Consider the following 18,772-nt stretch of genomic DNA (forward strand, 5'->3'; position numbering starts at 1 on the left):
CAATCAATTATTGTCATGGTCTGTTGTTTGGTAAATATAATACTTAAGATATTTTTGTTTAATTTATAAAAATATGAAGTGTTTTGTAAACACAGCAGTACCCTTAGTGACATACAGATTTTGGAATGTAGGTCATGGTTGTATGCATAATTTTCTGCACAGAATACTTTCTCTTGCTAAGCAATATGTACTCATTGATAGTTTATTTTGATTATTTAATATTGAAAGGAGATAATCATATGGCATTGATGGCCGGGAGTCCCCCTCTGGGGAAGTTCGTCCACTGAGTTGCATGTCTTTTCAGTTGACACTAGATTGGGTGATGTGTGTCAATGATGAAGAAATGATTGTAATCAAACAATGGAAAATCCAGGATGGAATGTAACAATTCCAGAGAAGGAAAGTTGCTACTCACTATATAGCGCAGAGATGCTGAGTCGCGGTAGGCATAGCAAAAATTCACACAATTATAGCTTTCGGCCATTAAGGTCTTCGTCAACAGTACACACACGCGCACACACACACACACACACACACACACACACACACACACACACTCATGCAAATGCAACTTGCACACACGTTTGCAGTCTCAGAGAACTGAAACCACTAGTGCATGATGGGAGTGGCGACTGGGTGGGGGTGAGGAGGAGGCTGGGGCAGGGAGGGGGAGGGATAGTATGATGGGAGTGGCGGACAGTGAAGTGTTGCAGTTTAGATGGAGGGCAGGAGAGAAGGTGCAGAGGGGGGAAGGTGGTAAGTATCAGAAATGAGAGAAATAAAAAGAAATTAAAAGACTGGGTGTGGCGGTGAAGTGGCGGCTGTGTAGCACTGGAATGGGAACAGGGAGGGGGCTGGATGGGTGAGGACAGTGACTAACGAAGGTTGAGGCCAGGAGGGTTACGGGAACGTAGGATGTGTTGCAGAGAAAGTTCCTACCTGTGCCATTCAGAAAAGCTGAAGGATCCATATGGGACAGGCTGTGAAGCAGTCATTGAGATGAGGGATATCATGTTTGGCAGTGTGATCAGCAACAGGGTGGCCCACTTGTTTTTTGACCACAGTTTGTCGGTAACCGTTCATGGGGACAGACAGCTTGTTGGTTGTCATCCCTTCATAGAATGCAGCACAGTGGTTGTAGCTTAGCTTGTAAATCACGACTGGTCTCACCGGTAGCCCTGCCTTTGATGGGATAGGTGATGTTAGTGACTGGACTGGAGTAGGTGGTGGTGGGAGGATGTATGGGACAGGTCTTGCATCAAGGTTTATTACAGGGGTATGAGCCACAAGGTAAGGGATTGGGAGCAGGGGTTGTGTAAGGATGGATGAGTATATTGTGTAGGTTCGGTGGACAGCTGAATACCACAGTTGGAGGGGCGGGAATGATAGTGGGCAGGACATTTCTCATTTCAGGGCAGAATGAGAGGTAATCAAAACCTTGGTGGAGAATGTAATTCAGTTGCTCCAATTCCGGATGGTACTGAGCTACGAGGGGAATGCTCCTCTGTGGCCGGACTTTGGTACTTTGGGAGGTGGTGGGAGACTGGAAAGATAAGGCACAGGAGATTTGTTTTTGTACAAGGATGGGAGGATAATTATGGTCAGTGAAGGCTTCAGTGAGACCCTCAGTATATTTTGAGAGGTACTCCTCGTCACTGCAGATGCGACATCCGCGGGTGGCTAGGCTGTACGGAAGGGGCTTCTTTGTATGGAATGGGTGGCAGCTGTCAAAGTGTGGGTATTGCTGGTGCTTGGTAAGGACAACACAACACCCAGTCCCTGAGCCTAGAAAATCTCGGACCCTGCCAGGAATCAAACCTGGGCCTGCTGCATGGCAGTGACCGCGTGGACCATACAGCCAAGGGGGCGGACATTTAATATTAATTGCTTAGCAAAGAAAAAATGCAAACACATTAAAGATAGCAATAGCAAGAACTGTTGATTTGTTTATTTGTATCCATATAACAATCATCTTTTTATGACCCCACTAAAATGCAGTTGGAGATTATTTCCATCCTGGAGTTCGGAGCACGAATTAGTGCTGTTTGTTTTATGTAACCCCACGGCCCTCACTTGTCTACTTTGAATTGTTTATCTTTCTTGTTGAATTTGTTCTTGTGTTTGTGAATTTATATGGCATCTCTGTGTTCTTACGTAGTTATGACTTGACCTGGAATAAAACTTTCATTTCAGAAAATCATATTTGGTGGTCCTTTGATCACAAAAGATGATCTGCTACTAGTGATGTATCTGTACTGACTGGATAAGCTACCCTTGTGTTGCCTGCCTCATGCGTTACTGCCTCTTTTACTGGTTCCAATTTGTGCATGATTGCACGTACAAGGAACACCGTATAAATCTTCAACAGAAAAGCAAGACAACTGAAATTAGATTGTGTGTGAGTCTAGGTGAAAAGCAAACCAGATAAACTGCTCCAATAAATTTTAACTGCTTTCATACCTGTGAATAGGTGTGTGCTTAGATTCAGTGGAAGCAGCAAATGAAGTAACAAGCCTTATGAAAAAAAATGTCTATTCAAGATGGTGCTTGTAAGGTCCATATCCCACTCTTTAGCAGTGACTTCCCTGAGGATATCCTGTTGTGCGAAGGGCTCATGTAACAACACAATACAAGTTTTAGCTGGATCCCAGCTTGCTTAGTTAGATCCATGTCGGCAGATATTGCAGGCACTATCCTCACTTCATTCCTGAACAGTGTGCTCATGCATTATCATCTTGTAAGATGAACCCATCACAAAAATTTTGACTAGTGTACTAGACATAGATTGGAAGATCCCATTCCAATACTATGGAGCCCTCAGTGTAGCCTCAATAGCAATGAGCAGCATCCGAGATTGTTCACCTGGCCACCCACAGAACAAGAAAAAAGAGAAACGCATCTCCCATGTTAAAAGTGGGAAACACAGACCGACAGCAGTGCCTCAAGTGGTATGGAGATGAACTAAAATATGAAAACATTGTGGGTTGCATCCCCCCCTAGTTTACTTACATTGTAGGTTTTTATTTTTATTTTAATTCTATTACCTTATTTTTCTAGGCATGCTATGTTATTATTTTGGCTGGCATCATAATAAAATAATTGACACACAGCTATAGCACACTGTACTACAGCAGAGAGAAACTTATTCAGTAATATTTTCAGTCTATTTTTGACGTTTGCGTCTGACAGACAAGAAAACATGATAGGAGCAGCGACTGTCAGGCGCATACGTCAAAAATAGACTTTTAAATTGACATGCTTATATTGTTATCTATCAACATGTAAAAGATCCAGCATGTTTTATGGCTCATAAGAACCAAATGCAACACTTGAAACTGAGAGTAAGTCGAAACAAGCTTGTAGTGTAAATAATTGAAGCAAAAGAAAAATAACATTGTAGCACCTAAACTGGACTACAAATATTCCTGAATAATGTCATAATTTTTACATCATACAAGCTGCTGGATCATTGGAGGAAAAAAGCCTATTATTAAGAGAATAAGCAGTAGTTAAAGAGGTTCAATTAAGAAATATTTATCACAGCATTAATTAATGAAGAATTCTAAAATTTGTTACAAATATGTTTCAGCACTATAAGTTCTGAGTAACTGCCCAGCAAACTTGCACTACTGACCATTAATTTCTTAAAAAGGTTCCTACATCTTACTACTGTAAATGCTTCAACACAAAAAAGAAAACATCAATACCAAGTACCAAAAGCAGGAAAGGTGGATAAAAACAGTGAAATGAAAACAAAACTTACCTTTTATTTCTCAAGCACACAAGAAAAATTTTCTTTTAACTGTTATAAAGCTTTAAACCATTTACTGAATTTGTCTGTAACAATATCAGTATATTACTGATGGTGTGTTTCCAATCTTTCACATACTTGTAAATCAATAGAGGTACACATTGTCTTAAAATATACTGTTCAGAAAAATGGGCCTTGCAAAATGTTATTTCCTCTGGAAACTTAAACAGGGAATAGAATGTATTATCCAATTGTCCCTGTTGTCCACATTTATCTAAGAATGCATACAACTGACTATGAACATTTGCTACAAAGGACATTAAGCTGTCACTAGCATACAATAATTTTGGGTTTAAAGCATCATATTCTTTGAAACTTGTAAATAAATGATGCTCCGTGGGTGTTGGTGAGAACGGAGTTGTTTTACAGTCACTACAGTTGGTTTCAGGTGTTACACCCATCTTTCGTAGAATGTAACCAGCTACATACGCTAGTGCTTGTCTGTCATTTCTTTCATCAGCCCCACCACTACCAGCAGCAGCTTCATTATCAGCAAGGGCACAATATAAAGCACTTTGATCTGTAATGGAATGGTCTGTTGTGGAGTCAAGAAAGTTGTCATCACTAGCTCCCAAAAATTGCCTTAAATTGCTTAATGGCTTGCATCTATCATCCTCACAATTACCTAGTGACTTTGTAGGTAAGGACATGTTATTGACTATAACTGTTTTCAATGCTGCTTTGAACTGAAAGCAAGTTGGGTTGGTGTTTGCAACACCATGCTGCCTCACACAACAAAATACATTCTCCACTGGGTCTTGATTGAAAGCCCTCATGCTTAAAAAATTAAAGCCATTTTTTTAAAAATCTGTTCCAAATGAACATCAGTGATCTTATTGTAGTTTGCCACCCACTTATGAAACTGAACATATTTGTTTGATCTCCCCCTGTGCCTAGCTCCAACACTTTCCAATTTTCCATTTCCTTTAACAGACTGTACCACATTTCAATATGTGGGGACTCTGCAGAGAGGGCACACTTATAAGACTTGCCATCTTGTGGATAACAATAGGATCTGTTCAGTTAATCAAATAAACAATCCATCTTTTCAACAAATTCTGCAGTGTATATTGCCTCAGTAGGTAAGATATTAAATGCCACATAAGTTTCAATAACTGCAGCAACTGTATGACTAAGCTGGGCTGCAGCTACCTTGACTTTCATTTTAGTAAAAGAATCCTTTAATTCAAAATGATTCCTATGTAGTTTTGGCAATGTCTTAAACGTCCTCTGCTGATCCAGAAGAAAAGTCCTGTGAATATATTCAAAACTGGCCTCTTTTTTAAACCCAAACTGTATTTTATTTCCTAGCAGAGCATTTCTAGTATTTTTTAATAGATGTGGGACATCATAAATGACTTCAATAGGTTCACCTGTGACTACAAAATGAAATGGATTGGACTCAGTAGATTTCTCACAGCAGAGTTCCTTCAGTGCTCTCTGGTTGGTTGCACCCTGGTCACAAACTACCTTTAGCCCTATTTCTTGCAATTGCCTTATGGCATAGGTAATAAGACTTTTTAAAGTGATACTTGAAACTGAGTTGTGAGTGAAATAATAAGCAACAACCTGCTTCCAGCTTTTATGTATGCCTCTAACCATGAAAACTAATGCAGGATTTGCATGAACACCTGACCTCCCTAAATGCCCTAAATCTTGAAACCCTGAAATTTCTTGTTTGCTTGTATTATAATACAACCCTCTTTCTAAAGACATTTCATCAAACAACAAAGCACAATATTTGTCACTGTTGTTCATTACTTCAACTTCTGCTTTCTTTACATTCATGACCGAAGTATTCAATCCTGGTTCAAAAGGTATAGAAGACAACAGACATTTTAGATACCTCACAGAAGAAAGATAAAAATTAACTGACAAATATTTGTATAGGCGAGGACTTCGTTTGTATAAGTATAAAGCAAATACTTTGTCCTCGGGTGTCCATTGCCTTGCATTTGCTGATCGATGAGCATTTCGTAATTGGCTGTTTATGAAATCTTTGGCAACAGAGTTTAAATTAGATTCTATGACAAAGAAAGTATTGCTGTCATAGAAATCTTTAAGTGCTTTCAGTTATGATTTTTCATGATGTAGCTTTGCTTTCAGTTTTGATAGCCTTGTTAGAGTATTCCTATGAATCTTATACATTTTTAATTTTGTTGGAGTTAAGTCTGCTTTTGAAACCCCTGTACCTAAAACCACACTTTCTTCATTACAAAATGTTTCAGATAAGAATGTGTACTCACTATCTGCAGATTCATTTTGAGGGGAGATAAAAAATTTAAGAGGTGCATCATTCAATGAATTACTCTGCTCAGCACAACTAGTGCTAGGTAATTCTCTAACACCAGTTTCACCTCTGGTATTGGCACCTGTGTAATAAAGATTTTCCATGGTACCTCTAGTGCTTGGTAAGTCTTAATTCACTATTAACACCAGTTTCACCTGATCCACTTCTGGTACAAACACCTACATGAGAACTGCTTGCCACAGCACAACTAAGGCTTTGTAGTTCATTAACACCAGTTTCACTTCTGGTATTAGCAGCTGTAAAATGAACAGTTGCCAGCACCACTAGTGCTTGGTAGGCCCAATTCACTATTATCAACAGTGTCACCTGATTCACTACCGATTTTGGCAATTTCACAAGGAACACCTGTCACATGATTTGGAAACACACCCCTGTTTAGCCTATGCCTACTTTTATTCGTAAAATCTTGTTCGAAAAAATGATCTTAACAAACAAAAGAAGAAGCACAGTTCACATCTGGTGACAGTTTAAAAACACTCTTCCACTTTAGAAGCTACTTTTGAGGTTGTTTTGGAAACCTGTAGAAATGCTTGTTGCAAATGTTCTCCGTTGAACACTCGTAATAGCCAGATGAACAGCCGGGGAACTTGCAGGAGTATTTCAACGTCAATCTGTTGTGACGAATATTCTGTAAAATCATGAACGTCTTCATTAAATAAAACTACTACAGACATTTCAAAGTTATTTAAATAAACAAACGGAAACCACACTGCTTAATTCACGATAGAAGAGAATACATTTCATTTATAAACTACGAGATTATTTAATGAAAAATTAAATGTCTTACCTTACAATTAAATGTGGACTTTTTCAGCAGGAAATTTCTTCAATTCCACGGTGAGCTTTATCAATTTAAAGTAAAAAATCTGTATATAATGAAGATGAGTAGTATGTAAATATGAAACAAATACAAAGACGACTGTAACCGAGGACCACAGACCTCAGTGCAGAGCAAGATGATAGAATATTTCAAAACAACCACCATTGGAGTTTAGACAGTTCTCATTGGTCAATTCCAGCTTCTTTTGACCCCTAGCGCCTCTAGTGGTCTGGAATGGAACTATGTGGCTTGTTGCTTCTTTGCCCGTATAGCTTTCACCCCTGTGTGGTCACCTACTTTGTGCCCTGTGACACTGAGAGATGGGCAGGGATTGGGAGTGGGGATATTAGTACTGTTATAGATGAAAGGCTGATGAAAGGCTCCTAAAGGCTGAATTGATTATGTGTGTATGGCTGCATACTGTGTGGATCAATGTAATCTTCCCATTATCTCCAAAAGAGCAGGGTACAGTTGGGTTGCAGTCTCTGTGGGGTATCTGTGAACCATAATTTATAGGTAGCTCTCAGTTGGTGTTGTTGACTGCAAGCAAGCAACTACTTTGAGACAAATCTTCAGTGTTTTATATTTAAGACAGTGGTTGACTGTTGAAGTGATATTGCTGAGATGTACAAATTTGACAAGCAACTTCTATGTCTTTGTACTTTTCCTTTATGTTTCACTGTTACCTGTCAATCTTTTTCCTTCCAGCTACCTATTTGTTAATTCATGTTCACGTTCCCTTTAAAATATTCAAGAAGAGCTGTGGGTGATACAGATGTAAATGGCAAGAAGCTAATAGTATAGATAACCCTGGCAACCTGCAGGACTTTTTGATGTTTATGAATGCTACAAATAACATCTCGCACATTTATCAGTTATCAGAAAGCCCCCCATCCCTGCAAATGTAAACGTGTGCACATTCTCTCCCTCCCATCCTCCCTCCCTCCCCCTTCCCTCCCCCTTCCCTCCCCCTCCTTCCCACCCACCCTCCCCCTCCCTCCCTCCTTCCCTCCCCCTCCTTCCCTCCCCCTCCCTCCCTCCTTTCCCTCTCCCCTCCTTCCCCTCCCTCCCCCTCTCTCCCCCTCCCCCTCCCCCTCCCTCCCCATCTCTCCCCATCTCTCCCCATCTCCCCCCTCTCCCCCTCCCCATCTCCCCCCTCTCCCCCTCCCCATCTCTCCCCATCTCCCCCCTCTCCCCCTCCCCATCTCCCCCCTCTCCCCCTCCCCATCTCTCCCCACTCTCCCCCTGCCTCCCCCACTCTCCCCCTGCCTCCCCCACTCTCCCCCTGCCTCCCCCACTCTCCCCCTGCCTCCCCCACTCTCCCCTCCACTCTCACCCCACTCTTCGCCCCACTCTTCCCCCCACTCTCCCCCCTCTTTCCCCCTCTCTCCCCCCTCTTTCCCCCCTCTTCCCCCCCTCTTTCCCCCTCTCTCCCCCCTCTTTCCCCCCTCTTCCCCCCTCTCCCCCTCCCCTTTCACTCTCCCTCCCTCCCTCTCTCTCTCTCTCTCTCTCTCTCTTTTTTCATCCCATCGCATCTCCATTCTATAATTTCCTCATCTCCTTTTGCCATATAGCAATCTATTCCCCTCATTTCACTACCCTGCAATATGCTGCTCTCCTTTCACCCATACCACACACTATTCCTCTCCTTCCTCCTCTACACTACCTTCCTCAGTTTATTTGAGAGTAATAGCACCAAATACCTGCCCAATGCAGTATGATGACTAGAAAGCATTTGATTTAAATGGTCCATATGGACAATAAACAAGTGGTACTTGTTTGTTACAGGCAAAAACCAATCCTTGAAAATATTCTTTAAGTGAATGATTACTGTATCTCTTATATAAAAATAAATTGTAAGAGGTTCTTTGTGCAGTTAATTTTTTATTTGTAGACCAAGAAAGATGCAATTAGTCTCCTGAGCCATATTGATTCTTCTCTTGGGAAACCACTGGAAGAAAAAAGTTATGGTGGAAATTGTCGCATATATGACACAGAGGCATCAGATCCATTCCACAATGTCTGGGTAAGTTATTCATTAGCTCAAATCATGATTTCTTTTGCTATGAGGTAAGCAAAAGTGGTTTTCTTGCAAATTTCAAGATTTCTCAGATTAAAATCTGTTGTGGAAATCTTAATTTTGTGGATGTACTTGAAATAAAATTGAAAGTACTTATTATTTTTCATTCAGTCTTTTTCCATTGTCATATTGATTTAGAATCTGCCAATGATTCTTGTTATAGATGAGACTAGCATATTTGTGTATGATCATCATCAATCAAATATGTCTTAGTTTTATCCTTTGCTCTGTGTTGTTTCTGTAACTGTGTTACTTTTATGAAATAAGAAAACAAAGCGCCCTCAGTCACAAATCATGATTTTTATTTCAGCCCACAATGCAGTTTGAGCCCAGGGGGGCTCATCGTCAGTTGCTTGATCAGTCTACATAATTTTTTGAATTTAGGTTACTAGTGATGCTGTTGAGAGTATGTAGCTATATTACAAGGTGACAGATTATGAAAACAATTTTTATAACACTGAGACAAAACCAAAAAATGACTTACTGGTTCCACTTCCATAAATCCTCAGTAGCTAACCTTGAGTGTCTTAATTGACACAGACTAAGTGACATCCATGACAGCCTAAGTTTCTTCCACACAGAAAATAATGGTAGAACTCTATTTGCTATAAAAATTATAAGTCCTGTTACACAAAAAAAAATTATGTAAACATCTGAAATGAACAGAGTTTAATAACCACAGTATTTCACCACATTTTAAAGCTTATTTTTTCCTAAAGGAACAAGTATTTAATAGCTGCAGCTATTTCATAACGTAAGATCGAATCTGATATCTGCACAAATACTTGTTTTGCATGTGTGTATAAATATACATTTGGATATTCTTGGACTTGTTTCAATTTTGTTTACAAAAGTGTTGTGAGATGAAAAACTTTTGTATATGTATGTAAATATGTCTGCTCACACTGTGCTTAAAAACTATGTGACTACACCTCGAAACAGTAAGTAATTTTTGGATTTTGTCTTAGTTTTGTAAAAATTGTAGTCACAGTGTGCCACCTTGTAATATATCTGTGTACTCTTAACAGAACCGGTAGTAACCTAAATTGAAAACATGGTGTAGACTAATCAAACATCTGATCAAAATGCATCATATGTTAAAAAAAATTCACAATTTGTTACTGTAGGCAGTTCATTTACTTATTTTACAAAAATAAAAATTGTAATGTGAAGCCAGACTTTCAATTTCAGGGGCACTGATTTGTATTTGTTTTTGCTGAAACTAATGTTAACATGTTAAAATTAACAAGAATGCCACTGGTTTGGAAAAATATCCCACTATTTTCTCAGTTATATTAAATAACTGCGGTTTATTGCCTTTCTGTAGCTTAATGTCTACATGACTGGTTGTATATCATGAAACAATAGTTGTATGTGTGCCATAGTAGCAGACATCAGTTTGTAATGAACATTGCTATTTGTCTTCTAGGTAACAAAGTCACAGAAGATGACAACAGGGTAGTTATTCTAGTTTAGCTCTTCCAGGACTTCATTTGTGAGGTCGTATATGACATTTTCTGTGAAGAATCTTTGACAAGATCCAAACAGAAGCAGTTAGCAAGTTATGTTGTGGAAATGTTGTTATCCACTTAGCCAAACAATTTTGAAAAGACTTGAAGGAGTGAATTTGTCTGTAATTAGAGGAGGTATTTATTTCCATTTTTATACATGGACATCATCAATACATATTTCATTTTACCAGGAAATGTGCCTTCAATCATTGACGGATTGCTTGGTTGACCCCATGGAGGTGCTATCAACCTTCCACCAGAGTTTATTACTTTCTTAGTAACATTTTTGTAACCAAAAGAATTATTCCTTGTTACAGACACAATTATTTCTGTTACTCCCTTAGGGGTTCCGTTTATAGTCTTGAGTTATTGGTTCTGGAAACTGTGTGCTGAATTAAATTTAACGCACTTGTATTTGGTTAGTTACTAAGAAATAGTGTGAGGAAGTAGCGTATTTACTCGAATCTAAGCTGCTCTTTTTTTCTGGTTTTTGTAATCCAAAAAACCGCCTGCGGCTTAGAATCGAGTGCAAAGTAAGCGGAAGTTCTGAAAAATGTTGGTAGGTGTCACCACAACTAACTTCTGCCATCAAATACATGTAGCGCAACACAGGTATGCTTTGCCAGCACAAAGATAAATACTGGCACCAAAACCTCTGTGTCAGTAAATAAGTTAAAAGAAAAGGTAGAAGAATGTAAACATTATGCCATGTATTCTATTGTGTTTGCTGCTATCTCATTTAAATCCTGTCTGTCCAATAAACTACGAAACTAGAGTGAGACAACAGCAAACGCGGAAGAATATACATATCATGTCATGTTTGTATTCGTATTATTCTTATGCTGAATAGTGATGCAGTCAGAAATGAAGCACGGCAACTGACTAGATTTTTAAGTATAAGATGACTCTAATTTCTGTGCAGAATGTAATGTACTAAAGAGGCATCTGCAAAGATTTTCAAACGGAGAAAAATTTTCGCTAAACTCTTGTTCAGAACATCTTCTATCATACACAGTCTATTATTTGGTTCTTGTTGATCATTATCAAAGAAAGCAGCAGTCTCTTGCCATTGTTTCGCTTATGAGACAATTCCTCTTTTTTTTAATTGTAAGCTGCGGTAGCGTGCACAAAAGCAAGCCATGCCGTGAGCGGCGACAGGTCGTGAACACTCATTATCAGAATGCGACAAACAATGCATGACGCAATACAATAATGCATTTTCAGCTTAGAATGACGTAAACCCCTATAACAAAGAGAACAGCACGTATCAGATCAAAGCAAAATTAACAATTGATTGAAACCAGACAAAGCACGCGAAAAAGGAAGGGTACCCATATAAATACAGACGGAGCACCTGACACAGCAATGGCTACTTGCTAAAGCTTAACTGTCAAGCTTACGACTCGAACCAAACAACTGTAGCTGTATCTTCATCCATTCGACCTCAATTGTGTTTCACGTTACAATGGACCAACTTTGTTTCAATTTGGAGGGCGGTCTAAAACTTTTCTCTGACCTTGAATTTCGAGTCTCAAATTTCAGGAGCGGCTTAGATTCAGGAAATTTTTTTTTCTTTGATTTCGAGTCTCATTTTTCAGGTGCTGCTTAGATTCAAGTGCGGCTTAGGTTTTAGTACATACGGTTGTCATTGAAATTGCCCAGTGACTTCAGTGTGTCAACATTTCCCCTGTAGCTATAATTTGGGAACTCAGTTTATCTTTACCTCGCTGTTTTGTTTCGACTGTAATTACATTTACTCTACGGCTCAATATTTTCAAGACGAATATTCTAGAAACAACCTAGTGAACAGATTTGAAACATTGAATTAGTCTACTGTTTTGGTCACACTGGAATTTGCCGGCAGTTAAATGTGCAAGTAGCTGTTGACCTGCAGTATTCGGATGTAGACCATGACACATATGATGCAACCGTTTAAGGGCCAAGAAATCAGTCTCATCAGTGTATAAATGCTCTTCTCCTGTGAGTGACATTCCAGATTTGGCATTAACGTCTTCCATATAACAATTTATCCCAACTGACTTCTTGCTTCTGTGAGGTCTTTTCTTATTGGTGTGCCTGTTCTCGTCATAAGTTGTATTATTGTGGTTGCAGTCCAAACTACTGCTTACATCCCAACTATAATATGCCACATTTACCCGAGTACAAGATGAGATTTTTTTACCAAATTTGTCACTTGAACAATACAGGGCCATGTTACATTAACACATTGAACTGGTGCTGCTGAGGTTAACATCTCCATCTCCATCATACCCACAAGCCACCTAACATTGTATGGCGGAGGGTATTTTCAGTACCATCAACTCACTGACTCCCCCTTCCCTGTTTCACTTGCGAATGGTGCATGGGAAGATTGTCAGTAAGCCTTTATAATAGCTCTAATTTCTTGAATTTCCTTGTGGTCATTTTGAGATGTATTTGGAAGCAAGTAATATGTTCTCTGACTCTTCCCAGAAAGTGTTCTCTTGAAATTTCAGTAGTAAATCTGTCCATGATGCACAATGCCTCTCTTGTAATGTCTGCAACTGGAGTTCATTGAGCACCTCTGTAACACTCGCATGCTGACTAAATAATCCCTGACAAAATGTGTTCCTCTTCATTGTGTGTGTGTGTTTTTTTTTCTTCCCCCCCCCCCCCCCCCCCCCCTCTCTCTCTCTCTCTCTCTCTCTCTCTCTCTCTCTCTCTCTCTCTCTCTCTTCTATCACTCCTACCAGTAAGAATCTCAGATTGATGAAGAGTACTCAAGAAGCAAACAGAAATTACCTTTAGATTTGTCACTTTTGTTGCATTACGTTCCGTTACAGTGTGTAACACCAGCTCGGCTGAGCACTAGGACGAACTTGGGAAGGGGAATGGAGAGCAAGCAACAAATTTCATTGTGCTACCAACCATGAGAATCTATACCAAGTACCTTGGCTTTTTATGAATGTCTACCATGTTTAAGCTGCAGTTTGCTTGAATCCATTTGTAGTCAGACTTGAATTGCCTTTGAACTTGGACAAATACTCAACAACAGTATACATTTCTACAGGAGCTAAATTAATGCCAACAAAAATATATTCCCTCAGAACACTTGACTCTCCACATCAAATGCCACTAAAGCTGCTACTGTTTTACAACACTGTTGATTTCCAAGGTTGGCTACAATGTTAATAGGAAATGGTAAGAGTTCTGTCAGTTCAGCTCTAGGGAGCCAAGAGGGCAATATATTGTTGTCATTTAGCTTGCTTACGTTGTTGGTGCCATAAGAGATGTAAGTTCTAGCATTTGATAATGCATGCCAATACGATCTTGAGGCTAGTGTATCAGCATCATGTAATCAATCTTAGGAAACTGCATGATTATTGGGCAGGCAATATGGGCAATGCCAATAAGATGCCTGTTTATTTTGATATGCTGACAAAAGGTACTGTCAGTGCAAAGGGAGTTAAAAGTGTTCTATACGAAGTTCTGGCAATGAAATGGCTAGAATAACAGTAATGTTAGAGGTGCTGTCAGATGGAAGGTGGCTCCTCCCACACAGGATTCATCTCAGGAAAACCAGATCAAGAGAAAAACTGCTTGCAGGGCTTAATTTAAATGCCAAGAAAAGGGTTGGATGACAAATGATCTAATACTGGATTGGTTTAAGGTTGTTTGGAACAGAATATCAGACTCTTTGCTTAACAAAAGAAAAATTTCAGGAAGTCAAGGCACTGCGTGTCTTACCAAGCCAAAGACTACTTAAATGGAAAGTGTGACAATCCTGAAGACAAAGAAAGGAGGAGGAAAAATGAGTGAGCATGCTGATTGGATGAGCTACAAAATTGCACAGTCTTTGCCCACATTCAAGAATGATGATTTAATAAAAGAATACCTGGTAGTTGCAGCTGAACATTTATGTTCACTTCCAGTCGAGCACTCTTTGCAGCTTGGAAGAAAGTGTAGAAAATATGGGTTTGTTATGGAATTTGTTAGTTTATGTTCTGTGGCAAAAAAATCTTGATTCATAGTCCATCTGAATGGGAATAATAAAATGCTTCCAGTACCCAATCCATGCTGATCAGCAGCTTAAAAGTAATTGGTCTGTAATATGACAGTGAATACAAAGATAGTCCAGAATACTCCAGACATTTCCCTCAGGATCGATTTCCTCATTCACATCAGTCTCCACATGGCTCCCCACCCTATTCCATTGACAGTGGAAGGTTTGCTGTTTATAGGCCTGTGCTCACTGCTCACAGAGCATGTTTGCTTTGAAGCTCTGAAGTATACAATGCCCTCATTCCAGGGTTTGGGGAGTTAGAGAAACACTCAATATCCCTGCTGGGCCAGAGGATACGTTCAGTCTGGAGCAGAATTTCAAGTGAATCTATTGTGAAAGGATTGAAAAAATGCTTACATACCCAATACTGTAGGTAACTCTAAGAATGATGTACAGTGAGAAGAGTGTCAAGAAGCAAGAAATGGCAGTAGGCTTAAAACCAAAGACAGTGATACCAGTGATGGTGGTTGTTGTTATTATTATTATTATTATTATTATTATTATTATTAACAACATTATCATCATCAAAAATAGTGATACCACACATGTCTGACTTAGACAGAAAGTAAAAAAAGAAAGTGAAAATAAAAAATTGATGTAAACCATTTCTTTTTGTTTATTTTATTTTCCTTTGTGTTATCAAAATGTAGGCAATCAGTAAGTGGTAAACTTTAGAATGGGTGTAATATTAACTTTTCAAGCAGAGAAGTTTTATCAATAAAACAGCTTATAATTTTGTATAGTCAAAATATTTTAAAAATAAAAATTTCTCAAGGCATTACAGGTAAAAAGACGGCAGGGGTCATTTAATGTTTAGGGTAGTCTTACAGCCTGGCAAATACAGTACTTGCCTTTTCTAAGATATTTCACCAAAGAGGCAAAATTACAGGTGACATCATGGAGTCCTGCACTTGGTTTAATAATACTAATTAACTGTTAATCATCATACAGAGATTTTTACCATTTTGACATGTCTCTCCCGTGACTACCACCTGGCAGTGAGACCTATTTGGTGTTCTTAACCCTCTTCTTCCTAGAAATAACCTACATGTTGCTTCTTATATGGTAACACTATTTGTGAATATGTTATGTTGTGTAAATGCTTTTATCCACAGTCTCCAAAGCACTGAAGTTGTTGGAGATGTCTAGCAATGAGCTAGTGCTGCATCTCCTGTGCCTTTTTACTGTTTTGGCGAACTCCCCTACTACATTCCGGCTTTTTGATCTGAAACTAACATTACTACTGCTAACTGCAGTTCACAATTCTTTTAATCTTTTCTGTGTTACTGCCAAATTAATATTAGTGGCTCCTTTTTTAGTATTTTTTGCAATAAACACTTCAAATGACTGGCATCACTCCTCTTGTGCATTGCAGGACATAACCCTGCTTCAAAACAATACTAACATTCCTTGCACTGATTCCCATTCCTGATTATTCTGTGGCAGCTTTCACGTTCACCCTTTCTGGCAGTGAAAAGTTTGCTTCTGTACTCTAGGTTAAATAGATTGCTTAGTTTAGTAGTGGGACTGTGCTTTGTAACATAACTTTAATTTTTAGGGAACCCAACTCAGCTTTTATTGTCGATGAGTAGTATCTCTTCGCTTCAGTTTGCTGCACTTCAAAAATAGATTCTGGTTTTCCCATATAATCAGGCAGTTTATGTCATGATTAATCTTCTTCTATACAATGGTGTAGCCACAATACACAGACCTGTTCTATAACACTTTTATTGCATCACAAGATTATGTCACACACAACTGAACTCTAAAAAAACTGACTTGAAACATGTTACAGAACTTACTGAGTCAGGCTGTTGGCACCAAGGTTTATATATATCCAAACAATCAGAAAATAGCTGATTACGTTGTTTAATGTTGTAATGTTGATGATTTCAATTAAAAGTTGTGCACTGTTAGAGGATAAGTGACAGAATTTAGATTAATAAATGGTTGCAAACACTCCGGAATAACAAACAGATCGAAAGAATATCATTAAAGTTGCCAAAACACCAGAAAATGTAATTTTACAATATTACGTAATTTACAAAATTAAATAACTCTTTAATTACAGAATTGGTTTTGTTACTAGCATGTTTCCTGTCTTTTCATTAATCTGATTGGTAATGAAACTGACTATAGAAAATTAACCATAGAGTCGGTTTACTTGGATACAAAGATCACTAAATGGAAAGCCACAGAATTTTTATTAAAAAAACAACTTTTCACTTTTATTAACAACCGTTATTACAGGAAAAATTTCTTATTAATTGGCATTTAGACACACACTTTGTTTGCAATATGTTTAGTCAATAAAGTTAAAAGAAAAAATCATTCTCCCCCCTCCCCCCCCCCCCCCCCCCCTTTTTCTAATGTAAATTTTAAAATCTCAAAGGGCTCTATCTACCCATTTAGAATTTGATGAACGTGAAAGATTTTTTTTTCTCCAAGAAGTTATTGGGCTTCTGCCTCCAAACATTTGGGTTAGCAATTGGAAAGCTTTGATGGGGCTTGTCCTTTCAGTAATTATAAAGTTCATCTAATACCTTAACAACAATTAAAATTAAAAGACTTTCACTTGGCACCTGTGCCAAACAGTTGGACACACCCATTGTGCTTCTGCCCACATGAACAATTAACACTGTTACAGCCCTGTAAGATCAGTCAATTAGTATTCTGAGAAAGATCACCAAAACTTGATAGCAGCAAGCAACATTTAAGTTAGCAGACATTAAGAACCCTTCATAGAGAACTGTTCGGAAATCAGTGAAAGATAATCTTACAGTTGAAAGGAATTCTCAAAATTTTAATGGGCAACTGCCCAAACCATTACACATGTAAGGTCTTCTGCTCACTGAAGCAGTTAACATAAACAAGGGTTATAGGTTAAAGGAATTGAAATACTAAATTTCTTTGTCCAGATTATAGTAGCAGGCAGTGAAATTTATACACAGAGCTTGTCTATGAGGGCCAACAGCCAAATTGCATCTGTTCTTTAAGTACTTCAAGGCAGAAACTCATAGAAAATAACTATAATCAGAGTAGCTTATGAAAATCTCATGTAAAAAAAAAAAAAACAGAACTTGTGAAAAAATCACAGCATCAATAAAACAGCTGCATAAAATTTAATATCAGAAGTACAGATTGAGTGAGCATGACACTATTCCGTGGCCCAACATTGGCTCAGTCGCACTGGCTTATTGTTGATATTTTTATTTTTGGTTGTCGTTGGTGCCACACACCAGCCCCTTTACACTCTGCACTAGTAATGCTAGAGAACAAAGTAATAAATTGGAGCCTAAAACAGACAGAGCGCCAGATTAGTTTACACTTATGGCAGGCACATCCAGCTTATATAATCTCTGAACCTTATACTTACACAAATAGCAACTACCATAGACTGACTAGGGCTACTAGAAAAACATCTTGCTTCAACACATTGTTACACTAGGAGCTGAGCTTACAGGTCAATGCTAAGCAGTGCACAAGTGAGGCCAAAACAGACTTTATTCTACCCATTGGAATTACAACCTGGAGAGTATAAGGTGAATGTCACTGACACCATAGAACACAATTCATACCTTTGCAGAAAACAGGACTGCTAGACAATGCACAAGTGCTGCTCACTGTTCATTCCACTGCAGTCACACAAGGTCAGAGGAAAGTCTCGGTGTTAAAATAGCATGCACATCCCATGCCACATGTAGTAGACCAAAGCAGTGATACACACTATCGCTCTCCTGCTCCCCAATATACAGTCCAGTCAGTCAGTCCAGTCACAGCAGAAAATGGCCTCTCACTTCTGCACTACAACACCATCTCTCTGACCTCACGGCAGGTGGACACAAAACTGAAGTCATCACTTTAACAACCATTTCTCCCCACACTGCCCATCCCCTAGACCAGGACTGCAATTAATATCTCTGTGCCAGATTTGCAGTTGTGGAGAAGAATCAATACACGTGTCAAATAATAACAGATATGTTTTTCTATAACAGTTTTATAAGTGTGAGTTTTACTGTGTGTTTACACTCATTGAGTACTTGTTTGAATAAGAACTATATTTCATAACAGTTTCATTATAGTTCATTATAACTGTGTTCAAAGCACCATAATTTCCTCAGTTTAACCAATTAATAACATTACAGCTTGTGCTCATTAAGATTGGTTACATCGCATGTAAATTTTGAAGTGGTATCG

The 18,772-nt window shown here is 38.8% G+C and overlaps 1 protein-coding gene across 2 annotated transcripts in view; it reads left to right on the plus strand.

Annotated features, from left to right (window-relative positions):
• The window catches only part of LOC124612740 (phosphatidylserine synthase 2-like), a 218,050-nt gene that overhangs the window by 21,007 nt on the left and 178,271 nt on the right, over positions 1-18,772 (plus strand). For both annotated transcript variants that reach the window (XM_047141121.1, XM_047141122.1), the window contains exon 4: positions 8,837-8,968. In XM_047141121.1, the coding sequence (XP_046997077.1) occupies positions 8,837-8,968 (132 nt within the window). The remainder of the gene's footprint in view (positions 1-8,836; positions 8,969-18,772) is intronic.

This window comes from Schistocerca americana, chromosome 4 (genome assembly GCF_021461395.2).
Source record: "Schistocerca americana isolate TAMUIC-IGC-003095 chromosome 4, iqSchAmer2.1, whole genome shotgun sequence".
Classification (NCBI taxonomy): Eukaryota; Metazoa; Arthropoda; class Insecta; order Orthoptera; family Acrididae; genus Schistocerca; species Schistocerca americana.